Source organism: Pseudophryne corroboree, chromosome 5, assembly GCF_028390025.1.
Source record: "Pseudophryne corroboree isolate aPseCor3 chromosome 5, aPseCor3.hap2, whole genome shotgun sequence".
NCBI classification, from domain to species: domain Eukaryota; kingdom Metazoa; phylum Chordata; class Amphibia; order Anura; family Myobatrachidae; genus Pseudophryne; species Pseudophryne corroboree.
In genome coordinates this window covers 10,915,232-10,935,214 of record NC_086448.1, presented here as the reverse complement: position 1 = coordinate 10,935,214, position 19,983 = coordinate 10,915,232, and the positions used below count along the sequence as shown (strand labels likewise).

The 19,983-nt window shown below is 46.5% G+C and overlaps 1 protein-coding gene across 7 annotated transcripts in view; it reads right to left on the bottom strand.

Annotated features, from left to right (window-relative positions):
* Positions 1-19,983, bottom strand: part of LOC134927086 (cytochrome P450 2F2-like) — a 322,012-nt gene that overhangs the window by 153,078 nt on the left and 148,951 nt on the right. For all 7 annotated transcript variants that reach the window (XM_063921090.1, XM_063921085.1, XM_063921092.1 and 4 more), the window contains one exon: positions 2,525-2,650. In XM_063921090.1, coding sequence (XP_063777160.1) covers positions 2,525-2,650 — 126 coding nt within the window. The remainder of the gene's footprint in view (positions 1-2,524; positions 2,651-19,983) is intronic.

Genomic DNA, 19,983 nt, shown 5'->3' with positions numbered 1-19,983 from the left:
CAACACCTTTAAGAATGGGTTAGATAAATTCCTAATGGATAATGATATCCAAGGTTACGGGCCATAGTCACGCACTATGGTTATTATAAAAAAGAGGGGTAAAATGTAACGGCAGTCATCAACTTCAGTCAAAATTTTATACAAAATAATCGTGCATAGGAGACCACAAATAGGTTGAACTCGATGGACAATAGTCTTTTTTCAACCTTAGATACTATGTTACTATGTTACTGTGTAAATGACTGTCAGCAGAAAATACTGTGTCAATGACTGTCAGCGGTAAATGCTGTGTAAATGGCTGTCAGAGGTAAATGCTGTGTAAATAGCTGTCAGAGGTAAATGCTGTGTAAATGGGTGTCAGCGGTAAATGCTGTATAAATGAGTGTCAGCTGTAAATGCTGTGTAAATAACTGTCAGCGGTAAATGCTGTGTAAAAGGCTGTCAGTGGTAAATGCTGTGTAAATGGCTGTCAGCGGTAAATGCTGTGTAAATGACTGTCAGAGGTAAATGCTGTGTAAATGGCTGTCAGCGGTAAATGCTGTGTAAATGACTGTCAGCAGTAAATGCTGTGTAAATGTCTGTCAGAGGTAAATGCTGTGTAAATGACTGTCAGCTGTAAATGCTGTGTAAATGGCTGTCCGCGGTAAATGCTGTGTAAATGACTGTCATCGGTAAATGCTGTATAAATGGCTGTCAGAGGTAAATGCTGTTTAAATGACTGTCAGAGGTAAATGCTGTGTAAATGACTGTCAGCGATAAATGCTGTGTAAATGGCTGTCAGCTGTAAAGGTAAATGCTGTGTAAATGACTCAGAGTTAAATGCTGTGTAAATGACTCAGAGGTAAATGCTGTGAAAATGTCTGTCAGAGGTAAATGCTGTGTAAATGGATGTCAGCTGTAAATGCTGTGTAAATGGCTGTCAGAGGTAAATGCTGTGTAAATGACTGTCAGCGGTAAATGCTGTCAGCGGTAAATGCTGTGTAAATGACTGTCACTTTAAAAAAACATCCGAGTACGGCCAGCAATCCGCACCTCCCGCAGACTTGGACGCTGTTACATCCTGCCGCAGCTGTTTGCCATGGAGAGTTAGTGAACTTACATTTTTTGTTTCAAAGCAGTCCTTCTGTAGTAGTGTTTGGTTTTACAGTGGGGGTCATTCCGAGTTGTTCGCTCGCAAGCGGATTTTAGCAGATTTGCTCATGCTAAGCCGCCGCCTACTGGGAGTGAATCTTAGCATCTTAAAATTGCGAATGATGTATTCGCAATATTGCGATTACACACCTCGTAGCATTTTCTGAGTAGCTCCAGACTTACTCGGCTTCTGCGATCATTTCAGTGCTTGTCGTTCCTGGTTTGACGTCACAAACACACCCAGCGTTCGCCCAGACACTCCCCCGTTTCTCCGGCCACTCCTGCGTTTTTTCCGGAAACGGTAGCGTTTTTTCCCACACGCCCATAAAACGGCCTGTTTCCGCCCAGTAACACCCATTTCCTGTCAATCACATTACGATCGCCAGAACGATGAAAAAGCCGTGAGTAAAATTCCTAACTGCATAGCAAATTTACTTGGCGCAGTCGCAGTGCGGACATTGCGCATGCGCATTAAGCGGAAAATCGCTGCGATGCGAAGATTTTTACCGAGCGAACAACTCGGAATGACCACCAATGTTCTCCAGTCTAACTCCGGTCTAACTCCAGTCTAACTCCAATACTGATTATAAAAACTCACAACATTTTAAAACTAAACACTAAAAATACTGAACACCATAGCAGCCATAACGGCATAGCTGCCTCACCTATACACAATGGGGGTCATTCTGACCCGATCGCACGCTGCAGTTTATTGCACCGGCGCATGCCCATCGGTCAAAGGCCGGCGCTGCGCTACGATCGCCTCTGCCTGATTGACAGGCAGAGGCGGACGCTGGGCGGGGGGGTCGCTGGACGGGGGGGTTGGAATGGCGGCGCTTGGCCGCCGTTTCGTGGCCTTGGTCCGGCCAACGCAGGCATGTCCGGACCATGCGAGGGGCGGTCCGCAGCGGTTGCGTGACATCACATGCAGCAGCTGCGGACCGGGGAGCGTCGTGTAGCTCCCGGCCAGCACGCTAAAGCTGCGCTGGCCCGGAGCTACTCCTAAAGTGCAAAGGCATCGCCGCTGTGCAATGCTTTTGCACTTCTGCGGGGGGGGGGGGGGGGTGGAACTGACATGCGGGGCGGACTAGCCCTGTGCTGGGCATCCCCCCGCATGTCTATGGACATGATCATAGCCCTGCAAAATTTTGCAGGGCTACGATCAACTGGGAATGACCCCCAATATTACACAGTATCCAGCCTATCTATAATGATACATCACCAGTCTCTGACATATAATAATGGTTATGGGCACCTGTGCCACATTCTATGGTATTCATGGAAACTGGGTAAATCGCACTGGTGGTATGATCTTGGATGTATTACTTTAAGACAATTGCAGTGACTCTATACACTTTATGTGCAGGTAATCAGCAGGATATAAGACCCTCACCTCCTGTCTGTGACACAGCTTGGATGAGACTCTGGGACTCCTCCAACACCCGTTTTTCCATGACCGTCTTCCCCATCCCAAAATTCCTGAGTGAGGCTATTGTGAATCTGCGCAGCCGGCCAAAATCTACAGAGAGAAAGAGAGGTCACATGATCTGTGCAGGTAACTGTGCAAATTTAGTGGCAGCATATTCTGCAGTGACAAAGGAACAGTGACAAAACAAGGTTGGTTATTAGCAGACAAAGTGGTAAGGGGATGCTGGTTACAAGATTACAGTCTGTAGGGAACTACTGTAGGTAGGTTGTAATGGGAAATAAGTACAGTACATTGGATTAATTGTAACTAGAGATGTGCGGTGGTAATTTTTTGTATTTGTGTTTTGGTTTTGGATCTGGATTGGTTTTGCCAAAACCACCCTTTCGGGTTTTCGTTTTGGATCTGGATGATTTTTGGAAAAAAAACACAAAAAAAGCTAAAATCACAGAATTTGGGGGTAATTTTGATCATCCTGTATTAATAACCTCAATAACATTAATTTCCACTCATTCCCAGTCTATTCTGAACACCTCACAATATTGTTTTTAGGCCAAAAGGTTGCACCGAAGTTGCTGGGTGACTAAGCTAAGCGACCCAAGTGTGCGGCACAAACACCTGGCCCATCTAGGAGTGGCACTGCAGTGGCTTAATGTCGAAAGTGGCCCACAATTTTTCGGGCCACCAACTGCATCTCCTGCATGCCCCTGTCGTTTTTCAAATTAATTGTAAGTGCAAAACATGGGACGTGCTGGAATTTGCCCACATGTAATGCACGCACAATATTGCTGGCGTTGTCCGATGTCACAAATCCCCAGGAGAGTCCAATTGGGGTAAGCAATTCTGCGATGATCTTCCTCAGTTTCCATAAGAGGTTGTCAGCTGTGTGCCTCTTATGGAAAGCGGTGATACAAAGCGTAGCCTGCCTAGGAACAAGCTGGCGTTTGCGAGATGCTGCTACTGGTGCCGCCGCTGTTGTTGTTGCTGCGGGAGGCAATACATCTACCCAGTGGGCTGTCACAGTCATAAAGTCCTGAGTCTGCCCTGCTCCAATTGTCCACATGTCCGTGGTTAAGTGGACACTGGGTACAACTGCATTTTTCAGGATACTGAGGACAGTTTTCTTAATGTCCCTGTACAGTCCGGGAATCTCTTTCCTAGTGAAGTTGAATCTAGATGGGATTTGGTTCCGGGGACACACTACCTCCATCAATTGTCTAAATCCCACTGATCAAATGGCGGATACCGGACGCACGTCTAACACCAACATAGCTGTCAAGGCCTCAGTTATCCGCTTTGCAGCAGGATGACTGCTGTGATATTTCATCTTCCTCGCAAAGGACTGTTGAACAGTCAATTGCTTACTGGAAGTAGTACAAGTGGTCTTCTGACTTCCCCTCTGGGATGACCATCGACTCTCAGCAGTAACAAGAGCAGCAGCAGTAGAAGGAAGTGGTTCTTGATCTTTCCCTATTTTATCCTCCAAATTTTTGTTCTCCATTATTTTTCTGGAGTTATATAACAATATGCGGCACAGGAGAGCGGGGTGTTATTCAGTATGCCGGCTTTTGGGATCCCGGTGCTCAGTATACCAGCACCGGAATACCAACACCTGGCATACTGAAAACTATTTTCCCTCTTGCGGGTCCACGACCCCCCTGGAGGGAGAATAATAGCTGAATTGTGCTCGCCCCGCTGCTGGCATGCCAGCGGTCGGGATCCCGGCGCCTGTATGCTGTACACTGGGATCCCGCTCGCCGGCCACTCATACTACACCCGGAGAGCGGACCCCTACACCACACAGGGAAAACCCTGTAAAAATTATTTGTATTAAATATTAATAACCCTTTTATTTGGCGTAAATAATATACAACACAGGACAGCACCACTGGACTTATATGGCAGCACCACTGGACTGGACTTATACGGCAGTACCCCTGTACTTACACGCAGCACCACTGAACTTATACGGCAGCACCACTGGACTGGACTTATACGGCAGTACCCCTGGACTTATACAGCAGTACCCCTGGACCTATATGTCAGTACCACTGGACTTATATGGCAGCACCACTGGACTTATATGGCAGTACCACTGGACTGGACATATACAGCACTACCCCTGGACTTATACGGCAGCACCACTGGACTGGACTTATAAGGCAGTACCCCTGGACTTATACAACAGCACCACTGGACTTATATGGCAGCAGCACTGGACTGGACTTATATGGAAGTACCCCTGGACCTATATGGCAGCACCACTGGACTTATATGGCAGTACCCCTGGACTTATAAGGCAGCACCACTGGACTTATGGCAGCACAGGACACCACCACTGGACTTATGGCAGCACAGGACACCACCACTGGACTTATGGCAGCACAGGACACCACCACTGGAATGATGGCAGCACAGGACACCACCACTGAACTGATGCAGCACAACACAGCACCACTGAACTGAACTTATACAGCAGCACCACTGGACTTATGGCAGCACAGGACACAACCAGTGGACTTATGGCAGCACAAGACAGCACCACTGCACTGGACTGGACTTATATAGCAGCACTAGACTTATGGCAGCACAGGACACCACCACTGGACTGATGCAGCACAAGACACTACCACTGGACTGATGCAGCACAAGACAGCACTGGAATGTCACAAAAGAGCAGGTCACCATCCCACGCACAACACCACTTTCCTGCACAGACACTGAGGAGACATGTCCTCTCGCTACACTCTCCAGGACTGGAGGGAAAATGGCGGCGACGTGAGGCTCCTTATATGGAATCCAAATCCCGCGAGAATCTGCCTGTGGAAAGATGACGTTTTTGCCTCATTTTGGTTTCCGAGTCTGGTGAGAAAACCTGAGCAGGACTCGGATCCGGGCTCAGGACATGATGTTCGGTAGGGTTCGGTTCTCAGGGAACCGAACCCGCTCATACCTAATTGTAACTAATGAGTGAACAGGGTGCATGCTGGTTATTCCGGCAGAACAGAGATAACCCTGGTGCAGAAGAGGGATCATCAGTTTGCATTGCGTATATGAAATGCCCAGTTATAAAGTATTTCAAATCCATTCAGAAGATATGAACTGTATAATAGACAATCTATTTTCGAAGAAGAAGAAGACAATTTTATCTATGGGCTATGCTGACCCGCCCCCCTCCCCCCAGAAAAATCTGTCACTTCAGTGAGCTCAGCTGAGCCAGTTGCAATCTGTGTGACTGCACCGGCTCAGTGGCTTCACTATGACTGACAGTGACCTCCTACTGGAAGTCCTACCTGCCACCCATCTTAAATAAACTCTTATTTGACCTCCACTGTCCAATTACCACCCTATTTCTCTGTACCCGTATGCCTCTCAGCTCCATGAAAAAATTGTCTCTCTCTGCACCACTTTGTTCTTTTCCACCAACTCACTTTTTGACCATCTCTACTTTACTAAAATTGTCCCCATGTCACCAATGATCTTCTTAAAGCCAAGTCCAAAGGTAATTTCTCTCCCCTTATCCTCCTTAATCTGTATGCCACTTTCTACACTATTAACCACACTGGGGGTCATTCCGAGTTGTTCGCTCGCTAGCAGTTTTTAGCAGCCGTGCAAACGTATTGTCGCCGCCCACCGGGAAGTGTATTTTCGCTTTGCAGAAGTGCGAACGCTTGTGCAGCAGAGCGCCTGCAAAATAATTTTGTACAAAACAAGACCAGCCCTGTAGTTATTCTTCGTGTGCGTGGATTCTAACGACGGAGGGTTAGCTTTTGACGTCACACACCCGCCCAGTGTTCGCCCAGCCACGCCTGTGTTTTTCCAGACACGCCTGCATTTTTTAAGTACTCCCTGAAAACGGTCGGTTGACACCAAGAAACACCTACTTCATGTCAATCTTCCTGCGTTCGGCCGTGCAACTGCCAGCTTTGCTAGAACCTTGTGCAAAACCATGATGCTCTTTGTACCCGTAAGTCACGCGTGCACATTGCGGTGCATACGCATGTGCAGATTAGCCGTTTTTTTCACTGATCGCTGCGCTGCGAACAACAGCAGCTAGCGATCAACTTGGAATAACCCCCACTGTCCTCTACATTGACTTCCGTGATTCGATCGTGTTATGGTTCGTACCCCAAAAACATCTAATTTTCTGTGTCTATGAATGTCTACACTTTCACTACCTGTAAACATCTCCAAGGGACTGTTCTCAGCCAACTTCTATTCCTCCTCTACAACTCCTCCCTTGGAAATCTCATTAGCTCCTTTGGCCTTCCATATCATGTATATGCTGGACACACCAACATCTAACTCTCTCCCTTGATGTCTCTCCTTCCATCCTCTCTTATGTGTCCAAATGTCGGTCTGCCATCTCCCCTTGATATTCCAGTGCTGCCTGTAACTTAACATGGCCAACACTGAACTTATTTTCTCTTCTCTCTTACTATATTTCTGTTGATAACATCATCCTCCCTTCTGTCTCCCAAGTTCAATGCTTTGGTGTCATCCTCAGTTCTGTTCTCTCCTTCACTACCCACAGTCAGGCAATCTTGCTTCTTTCACCTATAGAACATAGGCAGAATCCTTCCTCTTCCTTAGCCCTGATGCCATCGAACGTTTAATTCTTGCTTCACTGACATCCTACTGTACCTTCCCAGATTCCAGATCAAATGTCTCAACCTCACTCCCAAGGCCTTAAACCACTCCTTGATCACCATATATCTCCAGCCACTGCTTACCACCCTTTCTGCTTCTCCTCTGGCCAATGCCTCTTATCCACCCTGTTAAGTGACTTTCAAACAACATTCTCTCCCTCACCCAATCAACTCTTGACTAGACTCTCCACCTTTAAGCGTACCCTTAAAAAAGTACTATTAGAGTGTACCATGCCTCCTGATAGCTCACCACCTTTCTCCTATACACATCCACCATTTATCCTTCTTCTCACCCTCCAACTGTTCACACTATAGATGTGCTGTTCGTGTTTCAGTTTGGATCTTTCTACTGTTTGGTTTTCTGATTTTAAATCTGATTTTCAGGTTTTGGATTGCAAATATTACGATTTTAGCTTTTTTTTTTATAGATTCTTATCAATTTTAATCAATGACTATCGATTTCCATGCACATCTCAAGTTCACACATCCTTAGTATGTAAGGTCTTACAGAGTTCTCCTCCCAGTTGCTCATCCCTAGCACTCTCTAGCCCTCTCTAGCCATGAGGCTTTCCACAGGAGGATAGCCTCAAGCTTTAATGCTTGGAGCTATTCAAAAAGGCAAATTCCTCCCATGGTAAATACATGGCTAATGCTCGTTAACACATAGCTTACATCCAACACGAAACATAACCTGCGGTATGCACTGCTCCATGCTCTGACAACTTACTATAAGATAAATCTGTTCCTGACTTGTGATGCCAGCCCCCCTCTCACACCTGTATCCATCCCCCTTCTCACACCTGTAACCATCACCCCTTCTCACACCTGTATCCATCCCCTTTCACACCTGTGACCATCCGCCCTCTCACACCTGTAACTATCCCTCACTCTCACACCTGTACCATCCATCACTCTCACACCTGTAACCATCCATCACTCTCACACCTGAAACCATCCCTTACTCTCACACCTGTAACCATCCCTCACTCTCACACCTGTAACCATCCCTCACTCTCACACCTGTAACCATCCCTCACTCTCATACCTGTAACCATCCCTCACCCTCACACCTGTAACCATCCCTCACTCTTACACCTGTAACCATCCCCCTCTCACACCTGTATCCATCCCCTTTCACACCTGTGACCATCCGCCCTCTCACACCTGTAACTATCCCTCACTCTCACACCTGTAACCATCCATCACTCTCCCACCTGTAACCATCCATCACTCTCACACCTGTTACCATCCCTCACTCTCACACCTGTAACCATCCCTCACTCTCACACCTGTAACCATCCATCACTTTCATACCTGTAACCATTCCTCACTCTCATACCTGTAACCATCCCTCACTCTCACAGCTGTAAACACCCCTCACTCTCACACCTGTAACCATCCATCACTCTCACACCTGTAATTATCCCTCACTCTCACACCTGTAACCATCCCTCACTCTCACACCTGTAACCATCCATCATTCTCACACCTGTAACCATCCCTTACTCTCACACCTGTAACCATCCCTCACCCTCACACCTGTAACTATCCCTTACTCTCACACCTGTAACAATCCCTCACTCTCACTCCTGTAACCATCCCTCACTCTCACACCTGTAACCATCCCTCACTCTCACACCTGTAACCATCCATCACTCTCATACCTGTAACCATCCCTCACCCTCACACCTGTAACCATCCATCACTCTCACACCTGTAACCGTCCATCACTCTCACACCTGTAACCATCCATCACTCTCACACCTGTAACCATCCCTTACTCTCACATCTGTAACCATCCCTCACTCTCACACCTGTAACCATCCCTCACTCTCACACCTGTAACCATCCCTCATTCTAACACCTGTAACCATCCCTCACTCTCATACCTGTAACCATCCCTCACTCTTATACCTGTAACCATCCCTCACTCTCACACCTGTAACCATCCATCACTCTCACACCTGTAACCACCCCTTACTCTCACACCTGTAACCATTCCTCACCCTCACACCTGTAACCCTCCCTTACTCTCACACCTATAACCATACCTCACTCTCACACCTGTAACCATCCCTCACCCTCACACCTGTAACCATCCCTTACTCTCACACCTGTAACCATCCCTCACCCTCACACCTGTAACCATCCCTTACTCTCACACCTGTAACCATCCCTCACTCTCACACCTGTAACCATCCCTCACTCTCACACCTGTAACCATCCCTCACTCTCACACCTGTAACCATCCCTCACTCTCATACCTGTAACCATCCCTCACCCTCACACCTGTAACCATCCATCACTCTCACACCTGTAACCATCCATCACTCTCACACCTGTAACCATCCATCACTCTCACACCTGTAACCATCCCTTACTCTCACAGCTATAAACACCCCTCACTCTCACACCTGTAACCATCCATCACTCTCACACCTGTAACTATCCCTCACTCTCACACCTGTAACCATCCCTCACTCTCACACCTGTAACCATCCATCACTCTCACACCTGTAACCATCCCTTACTCTCACACCTGAAACCATCCCTCACTCTCACACCTGTAACCATCCCTCACTCTCACACCTGTAACCATCCCTCACTCTAATACCTGTAACCATCCCTCACTCTCACACCTGTAACCATCCATCATTCTCACACCTGAAACCATCCCTTACTCTCACACCTGTAACCATCCCTCACCCTCACACCTGTAACTATCCCTTACTCTCACAACTGTAACCATCCCTCACTCTCACACCTGTAACCATCAGTAGATAAAGACAACCTTTCTGTCAAACTTGACAGGTACCACACCCCCTTTCTCCTAGGCCCCACCCCCTTTAATATTAAATGATAGTGTTTTATATCGCTTAATATAAAATTTTATATTAAATTTTATATAAATTTATAGTGTTCGATATTAAACCGTATTAAAAATTTTCGCGTAACACCAGTCGCAGAGTGTCACGTAACACCAGTCGCAGAATGTCACGCAACGTAGCGCGTCAAATCAGGCGGATGAAAGATGCATATTACACAGTGTTAAAACCAGGTAGTTTTAGCGGCATTGATAAATATTATGGGTCGGTTAAAAATAAATTTAAAAGATCCGACGTAAGAAAGTGGTTACAAGAACAAGACGCATACACGCTGCACAAGCCAGCAAGAAAAAACTATGAAAGGAACATGATTTGTGTATCGGGTATAAACCAACAGTGGCAATGCGATTTGGTCTCGCTGATAGATTTGTCAAAATACAACGATGGCGTTAAATACATATTAACAATCATCGATATATTCAGTAAGAGGGTGTGGGGTGAAAGTCTGACCGCTAAGAATGCAGCAACGGTCGCTAATGCTTTTGAAAAAATATTCCAGCGCGGCGATGTGCCGATGAAGCTACAAACCGATAATGGTAAAGAGTTTCTAAACAGAAACCTAAAAAAGGTGTTAGAAAAATACGGTATAAATCATTTCACGACCAATAACGATGTGAAAGCGGCTGTTATAGAGCGCTTCAATAGGACTTTAAAAACACGCATGTGGCGCTATTTCACGGCAAAGAATACCTACAGATATATAGACGTTTTACAAGACTTCATACGCAGCTATAATAACACATACCATAGAACGATTAAGTGCGCTCCAAACGATGTGAATGACTCTAACGCATTGAGTGTCTTCAAAACGACCTACGGTGATTACTTTAGAAGTAAGAAAGCCCCAGTTTGTTTAGGAATCGGTGACCACGTCCGTATTTCTAAATACTGTATAAGGACATATTTCAGAAAGGTTACGAACAGAGCTTTTCTGAGGAGATTTTTGTTGTACATAGTGTGAACACTAAAGGGATTAAACCGCTTTATAAGTTGGCAGATCTGTATGGTGAAGTTATAACAGGTAGTTTTTACCCCGAAGAGCTTCAAAGCATACCAAAAAACTATAACAGAGTTTACAAAGTGGAAAAGATTTTAAAAAATAAGACGGTCAGAGGCCGTAAATACGTGTTAGTCAAGTGGCGCGGGTACCCCATAAAATTTAACAGTTGGGTCGCAGCATCGGTGATAAAAGACATATAAAGATCATCAGTATCTAACAAGACGAGCGATGGATGACAAGTCGTTCTACATAACCTTACCCAGCAACGCATCGGCTGTTACCTTCCCGCAAAATAAGATTTCTAACTATACGACAAAGTTGGCTAAACCGATAGACTTAAATGCCATGTTCTCGTTTTGGTCGTTCTTTATCTCTATGGCTATCGTGTCAAAATGTGTTTTGCACAATGGTACGTAATCGGGTTTCTCGTATCGTATTGTGACAACCTCATTGTTATAACCCTTCATTTCAACAGTGCGAAGTAGCGGTACATAACTATCCCCGACCCGTTGGTGTTCGATAATGTCTGTGTACACGTACATCGTATATTGGCCGCCTTTGATGTCGGCGCATGGTTTAGAAATATTAGTTTTAGGTTGTAAACCCAGTATCCATGTCAGCTTAGAACCGGCGTGGATTTGATACAACAGTTTACTGTCACATGTTACAACGCGCGCAAATGGATCATACGTTAGTCTTAATCCAACGTCCAGTTTCAGTTGTACAATTTCAGCGTTGATTACGTTCAGTAACGCTTCGATTGTTTCATAAAAAACGGGTTTAATGCACAAACTCGCGACTCTCGCCACCGGCTGTTCCGCCGTTCCATCTCATGATAATTGCAGTCTACAATCTTGTAAATCCAATGTATTCCACGTATGCGGGTATTGTATCTCAGTAAGTGCCACTTCCCATTCGCCATTTAAGTCTATCGGTTTAGCCAACTTTGTCGTATAGTTAGAAATCTTATTTTGCGGGAAGGTAACAGCCGATGCGTTGCTGGGTAAGGTTATGTAGAACGACTTGTCATCCATCGCTCGTCTTGTTAGATACTGATGATCTTTATATGTCTTTTATCACCAATGCTGCGACCCAACTGTTAAATTTTGCGGGGTGCCCGCGCCACTTGACTAACACGTATTTACGGCCTCTGACCGTCTTATTTTTTAAAATCTTTTCCACTTTGTAAACTCTGTTATAGTTTTTTGGTATGCTTTGAAGCTCTTCGGGGTAAAAACTACCTGTTATAACTTCACCATACAGATCTGCCAACTTATAAAGCGGTTTAATCCCTTTAGTGTTCACACTATGTACAACAAAAATCTCCTCAGAAAAGCTCTGTTCGTAACCTTTCTGAAATATGTCCTTATATTTAGAAATACGGACGTGGTCACCGATTCCTAAACAAACTGGGGCTTTCTTACTTCTAAAGTAATCACCGTAGGTCGTTTTGAAGACACTCAATGCGTTAGAGTCATTCACATCGTTTGGAGCGCACTTAATCGTTCTATGGTATGTGTTATTATAGCTGCGTATGAAGTCTTGTAAAACGTCTATATATCTGTAGGTATTCTTTGCCGTGAAATAGCGCCACATGCGTGTTTTTAAAGTCCTATTGAAGCGCTCTATAACAGCCGCTTTCACATCGTTATTGGTCGTGAAATGATTTATACCGTATTTTTCTAACACCTTTTTTAGGTTTCTGTTTAGAAACTCTTTACCATTATCGGTTTGTAGCTTCATCGGCACATCGCCGCGCTGGAATATTTTTTCAAAAGCATTAGCGACCGTTGCTGCATTCTTAGCGGTCAGACTTTCACCCCACACCCTCTTACTGAATATATCGATGATTGTTAATATGTATTTAACGCCATCGTTGTATTTTGACAAATCTATCAGCGAGACCAAATCGCATTGCCACTGTTGGTTTATACCCGATACACAAATCATGTTCCTTTTATAGTGTTTTCTTGCTGGCTTGTGCAGCGTGTATGCGTCTTGTTCTTGTAACCACTTTCTTACGTCGGATCTTTTAAATTTATTTTTAACCGACCCATAATATTTATCAATGCCGCTAAAACTACCTGGTTTTAACACTGTGTAATATGCATCTTTCATCCGCCTGATTTGACGCGCTGCGTTGCGTGACATTCTGCGACTGGTGTTACGTGACACTCTGCGACTGGTGTTACGCGAAAATTTTTAATACGGTTTAATATCGAACACTATAAATTTATATAAAATTTAATATAAAATTTTATATTAAGCGATATAAAACACTATCATTTAATATTAAAGGGGGTGGGGCCTAGGAGAAAGGGGGTGTGGTACCTGTCAAGTTTGACAGAAAGGTTGTCTTTATCTACTACCATCCCTCACTCTCACACCTGTTACCATCCCTCACTCTCACACCTGTAACCATCCATCACTCTCATACCTTTAACCATCCTTCACCCTCACACCTGTAACCATCCATCACTCTCACACCAGTAACCATCCATCACTCTCACACCTGTAACCATCCATCACTCTCACACCTGTAACCATCCCTTACCCTCACATCTGTAACCATCCCTCACTCTCACACCTGTAACCATCCCTCACTCTCACACCTGTAACCATCCCTCACTCTCACACCTGTAACCATCCCTCACTCTCACACCTGTAACCATCCCTCACTCTCATACCTGTAACCATCCCTCACTCTCACACCTGTAACCATCCATCACTCTCACACCTGTAACCACCCCTTACTCTCACACCTGTAACCATACCTCATTCTCACACCTGTAACCATCCCTTACTCTCACACCTATAACCATACCTCACTCTCACACCTGTAACCATCCCTCACTCTCACACCTGTAACCATCCCTCACTCTCACACCTGTAACCATCAATCACTCTCACACCTGTACCCATCCCTTACTCTTACACCTGTAACCATCCCTCACACCTGTAACCATCCCTTACTCTCACACCTGTAACCATCCCTCACTCTCACACCTGTAACTATCCATCACTCTCACACCTGTAATCATCCATCACTCTCACACCTGTAACCATCCCTTACTCTCACACCTGTAACCATCCCTCACTCTCACACCTGTAACCATCCCTCACTCTCACACCTGTAACCATCCCTCACTCTCACACCTGTAACCATCCCTCACTCTCACACCAGTAACCATCCATCACTCTCACACCTGTAACCATCCCTCACTCTCACACCTGTAACCATCCCTCACTCTCACCTGTAACCATCCCTCACTCTCACACCTGTAACCATCCATCACTCTCATACCTGTAACCATCCCTCACTCTCACACCTGTAACCATCCATCACTCTCACACCTGTAACCACCCCTTACTCTCACACCTGTAACCATACCTCACCCTCACACCTGTAACCATCCCTTACTCTCACACCTATAACCATCCCTCACTCTCACACCTGTAACCATCAATCACTCTCACACCAGTAACCATCCATCACTCTCACACCTGTAACCATCCATCACTCTCACACCTGTAACCATCCCTCACTCTCACACCTGTAACCATCCCTCACTCTCACACCTGTAACCAACAATCACTCTCACACCTGTAACCATCCCTTACTCTCACACCTGTAACCATCCCTCACCCACACACCTGTAACCATCCCTTACTCTCACACCTGTAACCATCCATCACTCTCACACCTGTAACCATCCCTTACCCTCACTTCTGTAACCATCCCTCACTCTCACACCTGTAACCATCCCTCACTCTCACACCTGTAACCATCCCTCACTCTCACACCTGTAACCATCCCTCACTCTCACCTGTAACCATCCCTCACTCTCACACCTGTAACCATCCCTCACTCTCATACCTGTAACCATCCCTCACTCTCACACCTGTAACCATCCATCACTCTCACACCTGTAACCACCCCTTACTCTCACACCTGTAACCATACCTCACCCTCACACCTGTAACCATCCCTTACTCTCACACCTATAACCATACCTCACTCTCACACCTGTAACCATCCCTCACTCTCACACCTGTAACCATCCCTCACTCTCACACCTGTAACCATCAATCACTCTCACACCTGTAACCATCCCTTACTCTCACACCTGTAACCATCCCTTACCCTCACACCTGTAACCATCCCTTACTCTCACACCTGTAACCATCCCTCACTCTCACACCTGTAACTATCCATCACTCTCACACCTGTAATCATCCATCACTCTCACACCTGTAACCATCCCTTACTCTCACACCTGTAACCATCCCTCACTCTCACACCTGTAACCATCCCTCACTCTCACACCTGTAACCATCCCTCACTCTCACACCTGTAACCATCCATCACTATCACACCTGTAACCACCCCTTACTCTCACACCTGTAACCATAACTCACCCTCACACCTGTAACCATCCCTTACTCTCACACCTATAACCATACCTCACTCTCACACCTGTAACCATCCCTTACTCTCACACCTGTAACCATCCCTCACTCTCACACCTGTAACCATCCATCACTCTCACACCTGTAACCATCCCTTACTCTCACACCTGTAACCATCCCTCACCCTCACACCTGTTACCATCCCTTACTTTCACACCTGTAACCATCCCTCACTCTCACACCTGTAACCATCCATCACTCTCACACCTGTAATCATCCATCACTCTCACACCTGTAACCATCCCTTACTCTCACACCTGTAACCATCCCTCACTCTCACACCTGTAACCATCCCTCACTTTCACACCTGTAACCATCCCTCACTCTCACACCTGTAACCATCCCTCACCCTCACACATGTAACCATCCCTCACTCTCACACCTGTCACCATCCCTCACTCTCACACCTGTAACCATCCCTCACTCTCATACCTGTAACCATCCCTCACCTTCACACCTGTAACCATCCATCACTCTCACACCTGTAACCATCCCTCACTCTCACACCTGTAACCATCCCTCACTCTCACACCTGTAACCATCCCTCACTCTCACACCTGTAACCATCCCTCACTCTCACACCTGTAACCATCCCTCACTCTCATACCTGTAACCATCCCTCACTCTCACACCTGTAACCATCCATCACTCTCACACCTGTAACCACCCCTTACTCTCACACCTGTAACCATACCTCATTCTCACACCTGTAACCATCCCTTACTCTCACACCTATAACCATACCTCACTCTCACACCTGTAACCATCCCTCACTCTCACACCTGTAACCATCCCTCACTCTCACACCTGTAACCATCAATCACTCTCACACCTGTACCCATCCCTTACTCTTACACCTGTAACCATCCCTCACACCTGTAACCATCCCTTACTCTCACACCTGTAACCATCCCTCACTCTCACACCTGTAACTATCCATCACTCTCACACCTGTAATCATCCATCACTCTCACACCTGTAACCATCCCTTACTCTCACACCTGTAACCATCCCTCACTCTCACACCTGTAACCATCCCTCACTCTCACACCTGTAACCATCCCTCACTCTCACACCTGTAACCATCCCTCACTCTCACACCTGTAACCATCCATCACTCTCACACCTGTAACCATCCCTCACTCTCACACCTGTAACCATCCCTCACTCTCACCTGTAACCATCCCTCACTCTCACACCTGTAACCATCCATCACTCTCATACCTGTAACCATCCCTCACTCTCACACCTGTAACCATCCATCACTCTCACACCTGTAACCACCCCTTACTCTCACACCTGTAACCATACCTCACCCTCACACCTGTAACCATCCCTTACTCTCACACCTATAACCATCCCTCACTCTCACACCTGTAACCATCAATCACTCTCACACCAGTAACCATCCATCACTCTCACACCTGTAACCATCCATCACTCTCACACCTGTAACCATCCCTCACTCTCACACCTGTAACCATCCCTCACTCTCACACCTGTAACCAACAATCACTCTCACACCTGTAACCATCCCTTACTCTCACACCTGTAACCATCCCTCACCCACACACCTGTAACCATCCCTTACTCTCACACCTGTAACCATCCATCACTCTCACACCTGTAACCATCCCTTACCCTCACTTCTGTAACCATCCCTCACTCTCACACCTGTAACCATCCCTCACTCTCACACCTGTAACCATCCCTCACTCTCACCTGTAACCATCCCTCACTCTCACACCTGTAACCATCCCTCACTCTCATACCTGTAACCATCCCTCACTCTCACACCTGTAACCATCCATCACTCTCACACCTGTAACCACCCCTTACTCTCACACCTGTAACCATACCTCACCCTCACACCTGTAACCATCCCTTACTCTCACACCTATAACCATACCTCACTCTCACACCTGTAACCATCCCTCACTCTCACACCTGTAACCATCCCTCACTCTCACACCTGTAACCATCAATCACTCTCACACCTGTAACCATCCCTTACTCTCACACCTGTAACCATCCCTTACCCTCACACCTGTAACCATCCCTTACTCTCACACCTGTAACCATCCCTCACTCTCACACCTGTAACTATCCATCACTCTCACACCTGTAATCATCCATCACTCTCACACCTGTAACCATCCCTTACTCTCACACCTGTAACCATCCCTCACTCTCACACCTGTAACCATCCCTCACTCTCACACCTGTAACCATCCCTCACTCTCACACCTGTAACCATCCATCACTATCACACCTGTAACCACCCCTTACTCTCACACCTGTAACCATAACTCACCCTCACACCTGTAACCATCCCTTACTCTCACACCTATAACCATACCTCACTCTCACACCTGTAACCATCCCTTACTCTCACACCTGTAACCATCCCTCACTCTCACACCTGTAACCATCCATCACTCTCACACCTGTAACCATCCCTTACTCTCACACCTGTAACCATCCCTCACCCTCACACCTGTTACCATCCCTTACTTTCACACCTGTAACCATCCCTCACTCTCACACCTGTAACCATCCATCACTCTCACACCTGTAATCATCCATCACTCTCACACCTGTAACCATCCCTTACTCTCACACCTGTAACCATCCCTCACTCTCACACCTGTAACCATCCCTCACTTTCACACCTGTAACCATCCCTCACTCTCACACCTGTAACCATCCCTCACCCTCACACATGTAACCATCCCTCACTCTCACACCTGTCACCATCCCTCACTCTCACACCTGTAACCATCCCTCACTCTCATACCTGTAACCATCCCTCACCTTCACACCTGTAACCATCCATCACTCTCACACCTGTAACCATCCATCACTCTCACACCTGTAACCATCCATCACTCTCACACCTGTAACCATCCCTTACTCTCACAGCTGTAAACACCCCTCACTTTCACACCTGTAACCATCCATCACTCTCACACCTGTAACTATCCCTCACTCTCACACCTGTAACCATCCCTCACTCTCACACCTGTAACCATCCATAACTCTCACACCTGTAACCATCCCTTACTCTCACACCTGTAACCATCCATCACTCTCACACCTGTAACCATCCCTCACTCTCACACCTGTAACCATCCCTAACTCTAATACCTGTAACCATCCCTCACCCTCACACCTGTAACCATCCCTCACTCTTACACCTGTAACCATCCCCCTCTCACACCTGTATCCATCCCCTTTCACACCTGTGACCATCCGCCCTCTCACACCTGTAACTATCCCAAACTCTCACACCTGTAACTATACCTCACTCTCACACCTGTAACCATCCATCACTCTCACACCTGTAACCATCCCTTACTCTCATACCTGTAACCATCCCTCACTCTCAAACCTGTAACCATCCATCACTCTCACACCTGTAACCATCCCTCACTCTCATACCTGTAACCATCCATCACTCTCACACCTGTAAACACACCTCACTCTCACACCTGTAACCATCCATCACTTTCACACCTGTAACTATCCCTCACTCTCACACCTGTAACCATCCCTCACTCTCACACCTGTAACCATCCATCACTCTCACACCTGTAACCATCCCTTACTTTCACACCTGTAACCATCCCTCACCCTCACACCTGTAACCATCCCTTACTCTCACACCTGTAACCATCCCTCACTTTCACACCTGTAACCATCCATCACTCTCACACCTGTAACCATCCCTTACTCTCACACCTGTAACCATCCCTTACCCTCACACCTGTAACCATCCCTTACTCTCACACCTGTAACCATCCCTCACTCTCACACCTGTAACTATCCATCACTCTCACACCTGTAATCATCCATCACTCTCACACCTGTAACCATCCCTTACTCTCACACCTGTAACCATCCCTCACTCTCACACCTGTAACCATCCCTCACTCTCACACCTGTAACCATCCCTCACTCTCACACCTGTAACCATCCATCACTATCACACCTGTAACCACCCCTTACTCTCACACCTGTAACCATAACTCACCCTCACACCTGTAACCATCCCTTACTCTCACACCTATAACCATACCTCACTCTCACACCTGTAACCATCCCTTACTCTCACACCTGTAACCATCCCTCACTCTCACACCTGTAACCATCCATCACTCTCACACCTGTAACCATCCCTTACTCTCACACCTGTAACCATCCCTCACCCTCACACCTGTTACCATCCCTTACTTTCACACCTGTAACCATCCCTCACTCTCACACCTGTAACCATCCATCACTCTCACACCTGTAATCATCCATCACTCTCACACCTGTAACCATCCCTTACTCTCACACCTGTAACCATCCCTCACTCTCACACCTGTAACCATCCCTCACTTTCACACCTGTAACCATCCCTCACTCTCACACCTGTAA